General features: G+C 46.8%; 1 protein-coding gene across 5 annotated transcripts in view; it reads right to left on the reverse strand.

Moving 5' to 3' along the window:
• Window positions 1–16,822, reverse strand: part of Znf592 (zinc finger protein 592) — a 49,042-nt gene that overhangs the window by 4,414 nt on the left and 27,806 nt on the right. For all 5 annotated transcript variants that reach the window (XM_052159759.1, XM_052159743.1, XM_052159735.1 and 2 more), the window contains 7 exons: window positions 13,934–16,172; window positions 9,786–9,964; window positions 3,005–3,181; window positions 2,572–2,731; window positions 2,184–2,471; window positions 1,854–1,966; window positions 1,248–1,383 (listed from right to left, as the gene is read on the reverse strand). In XM_052159759.1, coding sequence (XP_052015719.1) covers window positions 1,248–1,383; window positions 1,854–1,966; window positions 2,184–2,471; window positions 2,572–2,731; window positions 3,005–3,181; window positions 9,786–9,964; window positions 13,934–16,153 — 3,273 coding nt within the window. In that variant the 5' untranslated portion in view covers window positions 16,154–16,172. The remainder of the gene's footprint in view (window positions 1–1,247; window positions 1,384–1,853; window positions 1,967–2,183; window positions 2,472–2,571; window positions 2,732–3,004; window positions 3,182–9,785; window positions 9,965–13,933; window positions 16,173–16,822) is intronic.

The raw sequence follows: 16,822 nt of genomic DNA on the forward strand, positions 1-16,822 counted from the left end.
GGTGCTGTTGCTCCTGTGCAGGTGTCTGGACTATATAACAGAACAGGCTTAGCAAGACACAGAGAGCAAGCCAATACGCAGTGTTCCTCCAGTAGCTGCTTCAGTTCCTGCCTCAGGTTCCTGCCTTAAATTTTGGCCCTAATCTCCCTCCATGATGGACTGTAAGCTGCAATAAGGTCTCTCCTCTCCAAATTGTTTTTGCCCATAGTTTTTATCACACCAGTAAGAGAGTAAACTAGGAATCCTGGGTTTTATAATTCCTCCAAGAAACATCTCACGCATGCTGAAATACAAAGGGGAAGCTGTGGAGTGCCCGCATGCCGTTGCCTCTGCACTTCTCTCACCTACACTTCCGTGCTCAATACCATACGCTGGAACTTGTCCCCTTGTCCCTGTGTGAGCAGACACAGAGGCTTCTTCCTTCTAGTGGCAGCACACTAACCTATTGTGGGCTGACAGTGTCTCCCAGCAGGTACCCAAGTTTCCTCTTTGTCACTGAACACACCGAAGTGCCTAAGGCCTAAAGCTCTCTAACCAAAATGTCCTAGGGCAGAACTGCTGTGCCCAAGGGCATGCACAGCATTTTAAGGACAGGAGATTGGTTCTCATGTATTGGTGCTGACCCAAAAAGAAAAGAGACTGACGCTCTCTCTACCTACTCTGTGTGCAAAGGCTTCTGCTAGCTAGCACAATTCCCTGAATAGCGAAAAAAGTTCCAGGACAGTCCGTGGCCTCCAGGCAGCTCTGCCCTCCTGACTCCTCCTCAGAGCACCTGGTCCTGTGCCATGGTGTGGGGAGAGTGCAGCACAGGGCGATCAGGCTGCTCTAGAAGCTCACCGGAGTCAGGAAAAAGCATGCAACAGGCGCGCGAGTGAGCGAGGGAGAAAGTGGGGGCCAGCCGGCAGAGAGGGGTCTAGACCAGATTCTTCCCACGGCTAGTGCAACAGAGAAGTAATAATCCTTCCTTGCCGGGTAGCTCTGCCTGCCTGCCTCACTGCATTCTGAGGAGGCAGAAGTCAGGTTACAGCAGCATAAGACTGATGGATTTCCCATGGATCTTTGCTCTTGTTCCATTCTTATGTTCAGTGTCCTAATGGGACACACAAAAATAGTGACCACATTAGGTGTTACTCTGCTTGCTCCATGGTCACAACTACTACTGGGTTCCTGAAGCCCTTCTAATGCCTTTCCAGTCCCAGGCCTGACATCACTGCGCAGCCAGGTCACAGCAGGAATCCCACACTCACCTGAGGAGAATGTCCACCTGGATGTCTGACTTTGGACGTCTGGCTCAAATCAGGGCTTCTGATACCATGCATAAGGCTGATGTGGCTCTCTAGGAGGGAGGGCCGAGGAAAGCTAGGGCTATCCTCGGTGCAGTACCTGAAAGAGCACATTTGAGGAGGTAGATGGAACCCCAGGCTCCCCAAGTGTCCCTCACAAATACCAGGACTGAAGGCTACGTGAGCAGACAGACCTGCTAATCAAACCAGCAAAGATGGGTAAGGGAGCAGACACCAGTGACCTCTAGGCCCTCATCCCAGCACAATCCAGAGGGCCCAGTGCTAGGCCAGGGGTCAGTAAGAAAGGCCAGCCCACTGTCATGTGTCAGTCACATCACCATCTCTGCTCTCAGACATTAGGCCCCAATGAGAAAATCTAGGGCTGCAAAGTGAGAGCCAAGATCCAAGGCTGCCAGCTCTGGAAGCTGCTCCTGGCTGGCCACATTTCTCACTTAGCTAGTGTTTTCCTGCAAGGGACTTATTATCCTCTTGCTTTAGGCCCCTGATCTCACAGCACGGAAGAGCCCAGTGATACCACAGGCAAAGCTTCCCTTCCCCTTCCGGACTCACCCACAAGTATAGACCTTCTTTACTGTGTCATGGTTGTTGCGAATGTGTTTGCGCAGGCTGCTGGGATTGTGAAAGGACTGCTCACACTGCCGGCATGGGTACCGCTTCAGGGTCTAAGGGAAGAGAAAACAGGCCCCAAAGCATCAGAATCCTAAGTTCCTTTTAAATGATGTGACCAGATAGGACACCCTTAAAGACCTTAGGATCTATAGTACCCAGCCTGCCCAAAGGACCAAGAACCTGAGCGGTTAGTCATGTCAGAGGATCCGAGCCTCACAGGACAAAGCCCAAGAATCTCAGTACTGCACCATGTCATGTGGCCGCACTTACCCGACCGTGGCTCTTTTTCATGTGGGACACATAGCTCTCTCGATCAGGAACCCACTCTTGGCACTCCTGGCAGGTCCAACCAGTGCTCCTCATCCGGGGCCTTGCTTCTGCCCTGCGGTGAACTTCTGGCCGGCCCCAGCGGCTGGCAGTCAGGGAACTGCCTCGAGCTGCTACATTTGTAGCTGGGGGCTCAGCAGGAGCTCGAGATCCAGGGCGGCTAGAAGCTGTGTCTGTCGAAGACTGGAGGCTTGACAGCTCCTCCACGTTCCGGGGAACACCGTGGGTATTCTGGGGATTGGGAGAGGGATTACTGACTCGGCAAGGGAAGAGATGCACAGAGATTACACCCTTGGCCCAAGCCACATCACTTCTTCCCAAGGTACCTCACCTTGACATGCTGCATTAATTCTGGCTTCTGCAGAAACAGGAGCGGGCACTCAGGACACTTGAAGACACCCGCCTGTGTCTTGCTGACATTCTGGTAAAAATGCTGTTGAATGTGCCTCTTCTTATTGAAGACCATTTCACAGGAGCACTTATAAATTAGCCTGACAAAACAAGCCCCGGAGGTGTGAGGTAACCAGGGCTCTGCTGGCAGGATCAAATAGCCCCTCTCCCCTGTTTCTGCTCTCTCTGAATCAGAGTGAGCTTGGGGATTCACTAGCCTGAGCCAGTGTTCATTTTTTCCTGCCTCGGGGTGTCCTCAGGAGACTCCACACATTCTCCATAGCGCAGCACCCCAGCCCATCCTCGTACCACCCTGCCAGCATCCAGGCCACCCTCTGCCCCACAGGACCGACTGGTCCTGCAGCTGCACTCACTGGGAGGGTTTGTGGGGCTGGGTGGGGTGCTGGGTGGTACTGTGGTCCATCGTACTACTGGCAGTCTTGAAAGCCATGGGGCAGAATGCACATTTGTGGAAAACCTGGCAGTGTCGCTCCTGGATGTGGCTTTTCAGCAAGGCCAAAGTCAGGTGGATGACACCACAGTGGATGCACCTGGACAACAAAAATGGGAGTGTGTCAGACTCAGCATGATGCTGTCGAGGGGTGGCAGGCAAGAAGAGTCGCCTCAGGGCTCTTCCGCTCATGCCAGTTCCCAGGCCGCAGCCTCCACACTTGTGTCCCAATCTTGTGCTTGCTACTCTCTGCACAAGACCCCTAGAGCCGAAGGTCACACCTGGTAGGGAAGGCAGGATGGATAATCCTCAGCCCGCCCCAGATTGGCCAACCTATAAACCAGAACTCTAAGCCTCCTGGGAGAAACGACATAGGAAGTTTCTCTGTATAGCTCTAAGTGTGGAAACTGTTAAATTTTAAATCAATGAAATTATATTACAAATTCAGGTCCATGCCAGCAAGAGGACTCAGCAGGTCTAGGTTCTTGCTGCCGACTCTTGACCTGAGTTTGAATCTCAGAACCCAAATGGCAGGAAACTACCAACTCCCTAAAGTTGTACACAGGCCTCCACATACACACCATGCATGCAAACACATATACAGAAAGTAAAATCAACTTCCGGCACACAGAGGTATTTCCATCCGAAAGTCACATTTTAAAAAAGAATGAAGACAGTTTTATAATTATATGTTTTGAAAATGTAAATTTTTAAAAGACGTGCGTGCGTGTGTGTGTGTGTGTGTGTGTGTGTTTGTGTGTGTATGTATTTGTGTGTATATATTTTGGTTTTTCAAGATAGGGTTTCTTTGTGTAGCCCTGGCTGTCCTGGAACTCAGAAATCCACCTGCCTCTGCCTCCCAAGTGCTGGGATTAAAGGCGTGCCCTACCACTGCCCAGCTAAGTGTATATTATTTAACTTTTTCTATTATCATCAATAAGAAAACAATATACTATTTAAATAGTGCAATCTTGCTTTCTTATGACATCATTAACCACAATCCTTTTTTTTTTTTTTGACAGATTGTTTTAAAATTCTAAAACCTTTGTGAAAGAGAGGGCAGAAAGATTGAACCATGGCTAGAGAGATGACTCAGCACTTAAGAGCACTGGCTGCTTTTCCAGAGGACTGGGTTTGATCCCCAGCACCCACATGACAGCAAGCGACCATCTATATAACTCTAGTTCCAGGAGATCTGATGCCTTCCTCTGATCTCTGTGGATACCAGGTGTACACATGGTTCATAAACATGCATATAGACAAACACCCATAATAAACAAATCTTAAAAATAATACAACTAAATTCTAAAAGAGAGAATCTAAGAATTAAGAAATAGGGAAAGGGGCTGTGCAATGTCATCTTCTGAGCAAGACACAGCCACTGCCACCAGGAATGCACAGCACCAGGCATTGGTCTGCATAAAAATGGGTCCCTCTATGCAGGTATGGAGGGAGGAGTGGGCTCCTCTATGCAGGTATGTTGGGAGGAGTGGGGAGATGTCCCTCATTGCTGAACTATTTGTTACTGAGAAATTTAGTGAGAGAGAAGTCATTGCCTTCAGCTGGGTATGGGTGATTTTACCAGACAGAATCAATGGACACTTTCATTCCAATGCTCACACAGATGACCCTGGTTAAACTAAATAGGTCATAGGATGAAATCAAGTCATATGAATCTGGAAAAGAGACTTGGAAGGATGGGATATAGAAGCTGGCAGACATAGGAGCAAAGGCCAGGTGGTAATGGCTCACACCTCGATCCCAACACTTAAGCAGAGGCAGGCAGATCTCTGAGTTTGAGGCCAGCCTGGTCTACAGAGTGAATTCCAGAAAAAAAGAGAAGAAAAGAAAAACAGAGAGAGAAATGCAAGGAAAGGGAGGATTAATTAAAATACATATATATACATATGAAATTATCAAAAAGAATAAAAAAAATTAAAATTTCAATTTCTTAAAACATGTACATTTGCATAAAATATAATTACATTATACATATATACAATGTATAAGACTTTTTAGCACTGTCCTTAAAAAAATCAGAAAGAATACAAAAATACAAATACTGTAAACTGTAGTAGCACTCAGTAAAATGGAGCATAGTTATCTTTTTACAAATTATTAAATAGCATTTGCACCAAAAGAATAGTAAGAAATGTCTACAAATCATGTATCCTAACAAGAAACTTAGTAACAAATGTTGGCAAAGACAGTAAAGCTTCACACTCTGGGTGTAGGAATTTAAATGGCACAGTTGCCTTGGAAAACAGTCTGTCAGGGCCTTAGGAAGTTAAGCACAGAGCTGGGATTTGGCATTCGTATTTACTCCTATGTGTTAACTTAAAAAAAGAGGACATAGCCAGCCACTCAGAAACCCAAGGTAAAAAGAGCATAAGCTTGAAGCTGGGACCCAGCTATGCCGTTGAGAATCTCTAGAACTGACAATTCAAGACTGAGCGGCATCTCTATAGTTGAATGCTTGACCAGCACTTGAAGTCTTGGGTTCAATCTCTACAATTTAGGGGAGAAAAGATTAAAATAAAGTATCTTGGTGCCGAGTGTGTTTGCACACACCTTTAGTCCCAGCATTTGGGAGGGAGAAGCAGAGTCAGAGACACTCCACAGGCAGATCTTTTTTAGTTCAAGACCAGCCTGGTCTACGTGGCAAGTTCCAGGCCAGCCAAAGCCATATAATAAAACCCCATCTCAAAAGAACAACAAGCCGGGCGGTGGCGCACGCCTGTAATCCCAGCACTTGGGAGGCAGAGGCAGGCGGATTTCTGAGTTCGAGGCCAGCGTGGTCTACAGAGTAAGTTCCAGGACAGCCAGGGCTACACAGAGAAACCCTGTCTGGAAAAAACCAAAAAAAAAAAAAAAAAAAAAAAAAAAAAAAAGAACAACAAAAGCCCAAGAGGAAGAAAAAATAAAAGACACATCTCCTTAAATATTTTGGTATTGAATGAGTTGATATTAGATTGGATTTAACCTTAGAATTAGCTGTATAAACAAGTCAAAGTTTAAAAAGTTCTAGGAGCTTTTATTTTGCTTTTAAAAAACAGATTTCTGTGTTGTTGTTGTTCTTTTGTTTGTTCACTTGTTTGTTTTTTGAGACAGGGTTTCTGTGTAGCCCTGGCCATCCTAGGATTCACTATGTAGACAAGGCTGGCCTGGAACTCCCAGAGATCCACCTGTCGCTGCTTCCTGAGTGATGGGATTAAAGGTGTGCACCACTACTACCCAGCAAAGATTTTATTTTTAATTATGTAGATATGTATATATCTATGTATGTGTTTGTTCATGTAAGTTCAATCTCCACAGAAGCCAGAAGAGGCAGTTAGATCTCCAGAAGCTGAAGTTATAGTTGGTTGTTGTCCAGTATGAACTCTCCTCTCTGCAAGAGCAGTATGTGCCCTGACCTCATCCGTGGAGGGGGCCAGGATTCAGTTCCCAAGACTCACATGTAGAACTGATTCCTGCAAGTTGCTATCTACATGCACTCTCCCCACAAATAAACAAACTACTATTTTTAATCCAAATACTGATGAGTCAGATTATACTTTTTAAAACAAAAAAACTATTTATTATATGTAAGTACACTGTAGCTGTCTTCAGACACACCAGAAGAGGGCACTGGATCCCATTACAAATGGTTGTGAGCCACCATGTGGTTGCTGGGATTTGAACTCAGGACCTCTGGAAGAGCACTCAGCGCTCTTAACCACTGAACCATCTCTCCAGCCCCAGATTATACTCTTGCTGCAAGCCTTTCTGTAGCTCTTCACTGGCCTAACTAAAGTCCACAAGTTTGTCAAGGAACATTAGGTGTGGCCTGGCCTGACCCTGCCAGCTCCGCAGCTTGTTTCTCACGGTCCCCAGGTCATACTTACATGCCTTTTCCATACGCCTGCTTGTCACCCTAGTCATCCCTTTTCCATTTGCTGTCTCCTCATCTCTACTTTGCCATATATACTCTCCCTTATCATTCTGCTTGCAAACCTCCTAATATTCCTGTGGTGTTTGAATGAGACTGGCTACCACGGGCTTATATTTGAATGCTTGATCCTCAGCTAGTAGAACTGTTTGGGAAGGATTAGGTGGTGTGACCTTGTTGGAATAGGTCTGGCTTTGTTAGATATGTGTCAACAGGAGTAGGCTTTGAGGTTTTAAAAGCCTAAGCCAGGCCCAATCCCTCCCTCTGCCTGCAATTTGCAGAACAGACGTGATCTCTCAGCTACTGTTGTAGTGCTGTGTCTGCCTGCCTGCCACCTCACACTCTGCCACGATGATTCACCCTCTGAAGCTGTAAGCAAACCTTCAGTTAAATGCTTCTTCCACAAGTTAACCTGGTCATGGTGTTTCATCACAGCAATGCAACAGTAACTAAGACAATCTTCTTTCAGAAAATTTTCTGACCTTCCATTCTGAGTTACTCTGTGTGTGTGTGTGTGTGTGTGTGTGTGTGTGTGTGAGAGAGAGAGAGAGAGAGAGAGAGAGAGAGAGAGAGAGAACGAGAATATTGAACCCTTGTAGCTGAAGTTATTAGGAAGTTGTAATATAAATACAGGGAATGGAACCCAGGTTCTCTGCAAGAGCAGTCAGTGCTCTGAACCACTGAGCTACCTCTCTAGCCCCTAACCTTAAACATGTGTGTATGTGTGTGTATGTGTGTGTATGTGTGTGTGTGTGTGTGTGTGTATATATAAAACCCTGGCTGTCCTAGAACTCATTCTGTAGACAGGTTGTCTCCAACCCTGTCTGCTTCTGTCTCTCACAGGAATTAAAGGCATGCACCACCACTCCCCAACTTTGAACTTTTTGTTGGTAAAGTTTATTATTTTGATTTTGTCTGTAAGGTGATTTTGTCAGTATATATGACTATATGCCATACATGTCCAGTACTTGTGGAAGCCAGAAGAAGGCATCAGTCCCTTGGGACTAGAGTTGCAGACAGCTGCTGGCTGCCCTGTGAGCACTGAGAACTGAATCCAGGTCCTCTGGAAGACCCACAGGGCTCTTAACTGCTGCTCCATCCCTCTAGGGCCTGGCCTTCAGTTCCTCTTAATCTTCATGCTTCTAGTGCCTGGGATCTGGGAATATAATCAAGTGTCTCTAATGTTCCACTAAACATATATACTTAAAAAATACCAAACTGACAGGTGACAAGCTGGGCACGACAGTGCCGCCACGTGTAATTCCAGCATTTGTCTAAGGCAAGGTGATTGTGAATTTGAAGCTAGCTAGAGTAACAGAGAGGTCTAGGGCAACATGGACTACACACAGAAACCTTGCCTTCAAAAAAAAAAAAAAGCCAGGTGTGGTTGCATATGTATATAGTGTACATGTATGTGTATGCATATGAATGTATGTTCATATGTATACATACTCAGCAAAGTTAAGAGGAATGCAATTTTAGGTCAGCCAGGCCAACAGAATAAGACAGGCAAAAAGAAACAAACAAACAAAGAAAAAAGTCAAGGAGGAAGTTAGATAAATTGACACAGTGACTAAATATAATCAAAATGACTAAATTGTCTCTTCCTCTTCAAGGCTATTCACTCTAATATTTAATTTTATTTTTGTGTTTTGAGGGGTTTTCGTTTGTTTGTTTGTTTTGGCTTGGTTTTAGTTTTGGTTTTGCGAGACAGGGTTTCTCTGTGTGGTTCTGGCTGCCCTGGAACTCACTCTGTAGACCAGGCTGGCCTCGAACTTAGAAATCCGTCCCAAGTGCTGGGATTACAGGTGTGCGCCACCACGCCCAGCATTTTGAGGGTTTTTTTAAACTTATTTTTATATCTGTAGGTAATATGTGTATACACACTTAGTATGTGGATGCATACATATGCACAGCTGTGTGTAGAGAGCTGAGGTTGATATTGGGCATCTTCCTCTAACACGCTTCACTTTATTCACCGAACCCAGAGCACGCCAATTCCACTACTCTAGCTAGGATGCCTGCCCTGGGGCTCCGCTTTTGGGGCTGCTTTGCTGGGGTTGCAGGTGACTCCAGGTTTCTGTGGGGTCTGGGGTCCTCACACTTGCATGGCACTTGTGTGTCAGTATGGCAGTATGTGTATGTGTGTGTCTCGGTGTGATCATGTAAAAGTGTGAGTGTGGAGGCTGGAAAGCAACCTTGGGTGTCAGTCCTTGCTTTCTATGTTGAGATAGGGTCTCTCTGAGGTTCACTGTTGTATATACCACGCTATCTTGCTGCAAGCGTCCAGGGCTTCTCCTATCCCCACCCATCTCACCACAAAAGCATTGAAGTACAAACACATGCTACTATGTCCAATTTCACAGGGGTCTTGGAATTTGAACTTACGGTCTCACACTTGTGTAACGAATGTTTTATCCAGTAAAACCCATCTTCCCATTGCCCTACTGGGTTCTTTTAAAAGAAAAAGTAATGGCATTGATTGATTGATTGAGATTGTGTGTATTTGTATATGCATTATTACATGTACTATGACACAGTGTACAAGTCAACGAAACTATCCACCGGAGTTGTTTCTCTCCTTATAGCATGTGGGTAAAGTGTATCAAACTCAGTAGGTTCATCAGTGGGCAACACTGAGCCATCTCACCAGCAACCTCCTGACCCGACCCCCAGTTGGGCTCTTAAAATCAATCCTCAGTATAAAACAAGTTTCAGCCCAGAAAAAGGGCCTGCCATTAGGCAAGACCAGGACAGAAAGCCATGAAGCACCTACCTGTAGCCTACTTTTCGGGCATAGTGCAGGCAATTCTCCTTTACATGAGTCTGGAAGTAAGCAGAGCGACAGAGGACACCGCACTCCGGACAGCAGTAGGGGGACTTGTGTGCATGGATCCGCTGGTGTGCACAGAAACTACACTGGTTGGGCAGCAGCATCTGGCATACCTGGCAAGTCTAGGAAAGAACACCAAGAAAGCAAATGACATAGGTGGGGTGGAGTGGGGAGCACACTGTTATAGACTGATAACAACCAGGTAGCTAATGCCTATGATCCCAGAACCTGGGAGGTGACAGTACAAGAATTGCCACAAATTCCAGGACAGTCTTCGTTACACACTGAATGATACCTGTTTCAACAAAACCAAAACAATAACAAGGAAAAAAGGAAGAAAGTGGACCACTGTAGTGTGTGATTTATGTGACTAGGATATAGTCACACTCAGGCCGAGGCCGGGCTCAGAGGCAGAGAGCCTGCCTTGCACACTTGAGGTTCTACACTAGAAGCACTGCACTATAAACACAACAAACAAACAAAAGCAAACAGGCTAGCAAAAAATAAGGCAAACATGGTGGCACTGATCTCTGTCCTTAGTGCTTGACAGAAGGATCATGAGTTTGAGGCCAGCCTGTGTTACTTAGAGAAACACAGGTGTTTGTTAATAAGCTAGGTATAGCAGGGAATACCTGTATTCCAAGCACTTGGGAGGTAGAAGCAAGAAGATCAGGAATTCAAGGCCAGCCTTGGCTACAGAGTCAATTAGAGGCTAGCCAGAGCATAAACCATTGCTTCAAAATAAACAATAAAAATAAGTGGCCCATTGTAAGACTTTTTAATGTAATTAGGAAAGCTTGAATATAGATTTGTATTGGGTGATATTAAAGAATGTCATTAATTTTACTAGGTGTGATGACAGCATAGTTAAATAAAAGCTTAAGAACAAGAAGATACACTCTACCATGTAAAGGCATAACGGTCCATGCCTTTAATCCTAGCACTTGGGAGGCAGAGGGAAGGTGGATCTTTGAGTTCAAAGCCAGCCTGGTCTGTGAGTTCCACAGAGTTATATAGGGAGGCCCTGTCTCAAAAAAACAAGGAAGAGGGGGAAGAAGAGGAAGAAGAGGAGATGATGATGATGATGATATAGACCTCTTTGCTGACATTCTATCCCAATTAAATAGCTCAAAATGCAAGGGAAAGGATGAAAAGCGCCCACCCCACCCATACCCAGTCAGTGCAGGGGGAGGCAGTTTTGCTTCAGGTGCAGACTTCCAGGAGGAAGACATGAATCCCAGCACACTGTTCCTGCTGTGGTGGAGCTGCACCTACCATCTGAACATGCTTTCGCCCTGGCTATGTGGCTTGACACTGGTATTGTCATGGAAACCCAAGCCCAACGGTCATCAAGGTTAATTCCTGACCTCAAGTTTCCCTCCCTAGAAGCCACATTTAGAAACAGGAGATACTAGGAAGGACTCAGACTAGGCTGCGAGAAGCCCAGCAGCCTTCCAGAGCAGTCTCTCCCATCATGTCTGGTGTACTTTTCTGTAGCTCCCACAAGGACAGAGTGGCACAAGGAAGATACTGTGTGAGAGGTGCCAGCCCTGATCCTGGGCCAACTTCTACCTACACACGACTTTAGAATTTCAGTAAAAAGTGATATGAAAAATGTCATAGACCCAGGCACCAGACCTCTACAGCCAAAGATCTTCAATGACCAAATTCAGAAACAATAGTCCTAGCCCAACTCAAGTATGCTAGGATGAACAAGAACATGGACCCCACTGGGAAAGGGTGCTGACTACACTCCTCAGGACTCATCACAAGAAAATGGAACAGGGTGAAGGGAAGAGGCTTCAGTGACTGTGGTGGTTTGAACAAGACTGGCCCCATGGGTTCATATATATGAGTGCTTGGTTATCAGGGAGTGGCACTACTTGAGAGGGATTAGAAGGTGTGGGCTTGCTGGCAGAAGTGTGTCACTAGGGGTGGGGGTGGGAGCTTCAGGGTTTTCGAAAGCCCAAGCCAGTCCCAATGGCTCTATCTTCTTGCTACCTGCAGATCCAAATGTAGCTCTCAGCTATATCTCCAACACCATGTCTGCCTACCTCTTGCCATACTTCCCTCAATAATAATAATAATAATAATAATGGATTAAACAGCTGAACCTGTAAGCCAGGTGCAATTAAATGCTTTTTTTCCCTGAGTTGCTGTGGTCATGGTGTCTCTTCACAGCAATAAAACCCAATCTAACACACTTTCTCTTGGGTAATTTTTGCATCCTTCCTGGTTGTTCTTCTGTCAACCTGATACAAGCCAGACTTGTCTGGGAGAAAGAACCTCAACTGACCAAATACCTCCATCAGATTGCCTGTAGACAAGCCTACAGGGCATTTTCTTAGTAGTGACTAGCAAGGAGGGCCAGCCCAGGCAGATCAGACCCGACTGTCTCTGCCTCTCATGTGCTAGGATTAAGCATGTACCTCCACATGTTTCCTTTTTTTAAAAGATCTATTTATTTTAATTTTGTATGTGTGAGTGTTCATATACCTGAATGTATATGTATATATGTGTACCACCTGCATGTCTGGTGCCTCTGGAGGTCAGAGGAGGAGATCAGATCCCCGGAAATAGAAGTTATGGGTGTTTGTGAGCCACCATGTAGGTGTTATATCAAAACTGGGTCCTCTACAAGAACAACAAAGAGCTACCACTTTAATCCCGGATTAGTCTTTATTAAGAAAAGAAGACCAAACTAATACCCGCTGACTAAGGGAACCAAGTGAAAGGAGCCCTAGGGCCGGCTCAGTGGGTGAGAACACTTCTGGGCGAGCAGTAAGGACCCAAGGTAGAGATGACCCACAGGTGCTGACTCATGGGAAAATGCTGTGCATGGCTGTGCCTGACTGGAGCCCCAGTGCAGAAATGGCACATCCTGGCAGCTTGCTGGCCAGCAACCTAAGCAAAACAGTGAGCTTCTATACCAAAAAGACCCTGTCTCAAGAAAGTAAGAAATTTGAAGCTCTTTGTAATCTGATATGCAGATCACACACACACACACACACACACACACACACACACACACCAATCTGAAGGTCTTCCTGGTTTTTTTTTTGGGGGGGGGGTTGTTTTTTGTTTTGTTTTTTGGATTTGGGTTTTTTTTTTCCCCCCGAGACAGGGTTTCTCTGTGTAGCCCTGGCTGTCCTGGAACTCACTCTGTAGACCAGGCTGGCCTCGAACTCAGAAATTCGCCTGCCTCTGCCTCCCAGAGTGCTGGGACCGACAGTCTTCCTGTTTTTTAAAAGATAAAGTCTTACTACATAGCCCTCCTGCCTCCAGCTCCAAAGTGTTTGACTCTATCTGTACTAACACAGCTTGAGGCTGCCTTCTTGATAGAATCTGCTAACAATAGCAATTGGGGTAAGCACCAAGTGCCTTTAAAAACAAACCACATATCTTACCAACTATAAGGAGGAATCAGAATAAGCAGAAAAGCTCAACTCCTTTTCTAGAGTTAGGAGACCGGGGATGAAAGGCAGACACCTACGGACGCTCTCCTGGAGCCTGCATGCCTACCCACTCTCCTTTCCTCTCAGCTCGGCCTCCGTCTCCAGAGAAATCCTGCTCAATAGCTCTATCTACTGAGGGGCAGAATGTTCTTAGAACAGACTAAGGGACAATGCAGTGACACATCTACCCCTCGCCCCAGGTTCTCTGGGCACTTGCCAAAACCATGCTTCCTCTTCAAGAGGCCAGACAGAAACCACCCACCTAAGCCCTGACAGGCCTGGATCTGGATCAAGCTAACTGCCAGTCTGAGTGGAAGTGGAACGGAGATGCCCAGAGAGACATGGTTTTGTTAGTTGAGACAGTCTTGCTCTGGTCTCAAATTCACAATCCTCCTGCTGTAGCCTTGTAAGTACTACAATTATAAGCAGATACCACAATTCCCTGGCTAAACATATTGGATCTTCAGGCTTTCCCCATGGGTATGGGTAGGATTATCTTCCCAAATAAGAAATCAAGTACTTTGTATTCGGGTGAGACACTAACCATTAAGCCAGAAGTCCTCCTCTCTCCAGTTCCTATCATGGAACTTATATGGGCCTGGGGCTCAACATCCAAAAATGTGATAGTTTACTTACCAGTCCCTCGGTTTCCTCTGTTGTCCTCTGGAAATGTGTAGCCAGGACCATATAATCTCGCATCTGCTTGTGACATTCAGGACATTTGGTTCCATACCGGATGAGCCTCACTGGGTCTGGGTAAAGTGGCAAGGCTGGAATTACAGAGCTGGCATTGTCCGAAGTGGGGCTGGGTTTGGGAGAGGAAGAAGCAGCTGGGATTGCTGGTGCAGTTGAGTTCACAGGAGCCGCCACAAACATCTGGTCCGCAGAGATGGGCTTCACGAGCAGCTGAGAACACTGCATGACAAGTCCCTTGCTCTTGTGGTCACGGGCATGCCGAAGCAGGCTGCACTTGTTGAAGAAGAGCAGCGTCTTAGAGCACAGTGTGCACAGCACCTCGATGTGGACACTGCGCCGGCTGTAGTGCTGGCTCAGGCTCTTCTCTAAGGCAAATGCGTCTCCACACTCCAGGCAGCAGTACCCACTGGCTGGCACGTGGATCCTGCTGTCTGCAGGTGGGCTGAGATTTGGCGCATAGAGGGGCACAGGGTTAGAGCTGTGAAGGACCTTGTTGAAGACCTCCACAATTAGAGGGGCGGCCTTTTTCACCTGGTGGACCAGGGGCACTGTCATTTGTGTGACCTGAGGCTGACTCCGTCTCTGTGCTGAGGACTTGGCAGTCACAGATGCAGCAACACTGTGGGGGACCAGGTTCAAGTTGGCCAAGTGCACAGCTTTGGGCAAGAGGCTGGCAGGGGGCGTTGGTGCCTGAAGTGCTGTGCTCTGCTGCTTCTTGCTTGCCTGTGAGTTCAGGGCAGATCCTTTTGGGACCCGGGGCCCAGAGATGCGGGAGGGAGATGAAGAGTCACTGGCCTTGTTCATATTCTCGTCCCCTTTTCTGTCACCCTGGGGGCTCCCTGAATTTATGCCTGCCTCAGAAAAGGGCTCTTCCACAGGCATGGCTGTGCCTTCATCCCCTGCCACCTCACTGGGAGCCTCAGTGACTGTGCTCCCTGCAGGGGACTCAGCAGGGGACTTACTTGGGTCATCAGGGTCTGGCAGGATCCTTGTAACAGTTCTTTTGATTTCCCCCGATGATGTCTTAATTGTTTTGATTCTGACTTTGGGAATTGCTGGTGGGGAGCTGGCAGCCACAGAAGGGGACCCTTTGCTGCTGCTGTCACTGCAGATGCTCCGAGGGCTATCTGATGGCTTGATACTTTTTCTAGTGGCCTCTAGAGGGCTCCGGGGACTCTTTGGTGACTTGGGCATTTTGGGGCTACCTTTAGAACCCTCTTTAGTGGGCCCTGAGGAATCCTTTGTGTGACCAGGCTGATCCTCCTTGGTGACATTGGCCACCCTTTTGGCCTGTAAGGCCACCAAGGCTGCAACACAAGAGGATAGCTTGGAATGGGCTGGCTTCAGACGCTGCCTCGGGGGGACAGAGGAGCAAGCACTAAGCTCTGGAACAAGCTTCTTGGGCTCTCCAATGCTGTTGCTAGGGTGACTATTGAACTCTAAAGCTTCCCCAAAGAACCGACTGGAATCCAGATCTTTGTGAGGCTCCACCACCTTCTGCCCACCCTGTTCATGCTCCTGCTGGCTCTCTAAAGGCAAGGGTTCTGGTTTAGGTTCTTTCTTACAAAAGTGATCAAACATGTGTAGTTCTGGGACCGGGAACTTTGCCAGAGCTTCCAGGACTGGGCCTCCCACAGTCCCAGGAGGAGGTGGGAAATAACTGTCAGAGTGCTTGGACTTTATCCCAAACCCATTATCTTTGACAGGATCCTCAGGTTCTGGGCTAGAGATTGGGCTGAACTGGTTGAAGGTAGGTAATGGCTCTGACTTGGAAGGCTCGAGCTTGCTCGTGAAACTCCTAGCACTGTCTCCATTTATAAAAGTAGAATCAAACTTCCCACAGTGGTGGGAGTCTGGGGGCAGGTCTGAGCCCCGAAATCCATTATGTAGGAGACTGGGAGCAATGTGGTCTTTCTCTGCTTCAAATGACTCTTGGCGGCTGGTGTTCTTGACAATGACACTCACGGCCGGCACATCTGGGGCTGACCCTGAGTGAGACAAGGACACATTCTCATCCATACACATGCCTGAAGACTTCAGGGGACTCTCGTTCTCCTCACTGGGAGCCGGGATGGCCTCCTTTGCATCAAGACTTGTGGGATCTGGGATGTCAAAGGCAGCCAGAAGATCATCAAAATCTGGGGTTTTCATATCCCCCATGGCTGGAGGCTGACAAGTGCTACAAGAAAGACAAAGAACAGAATCAGTGACCACAGGGCCTCTCTGTATTGTCTTATATCATCTGTACTGAACACCCAACATTCTGATGCATATTTGCAGCTGGCTTACCCCTGAAGAACCCCACCTTCTATGATAAGAAATCACATATCTGAGTGTCACTCTAAGGTTTCTAGCCTGCTGAAAAGTAGAAAAGGCTAAAAAGAGAAGCTTATGTATAGTGACAAGCTTGCCTGGAGGTATTAATTTCTGAGTGACCCCACAGCCAAAAGAAAGAGAGGATGCCCTTCTATCCAACAGGGCCGTGTCCCACAGGTCTCCTTATTGCCTCTGCCTTCACTACCTATATCTAACTAGCATATGTTCCCCCTCTAGGTGGCTCACATATTTCACACATACAACTATCAGGAATAAATGGTGTCTAGAATCTCTGAGGATCTTTACCGAATATATATGTATAGATTCTCAAATTCACATATATTCTCTCTCTTTTCCCTCCCCTTCTTCCTCTCTCAATGCTTTCTTCTTCTTTCTTCTTTCTTCTTTCTTCTTTCTTCTTCTTCTTCTTCTTCTCCCTCTCCTTCTTTCTCCTTCTCCTTCTTCTCCTTCTCCTTCTTCCTTTCTTCCTTCTCCTGCTCTTTCTCCTCTTCC

The sequence above is a fragment of the Apodemus sylvaticus genome, chromosome 1, assembly GCF_947179515.1.
Source record: "Apodemus sylvaticus chromosome 1, mApoSyl1.1, whole genome shotgun sequence".
Lineage (NCBI taxonomy): Eukaryota > Metazoa > Chordata > Mammalia > Rodentia > Muridae > Apodemus > Apodemus sylvaticus.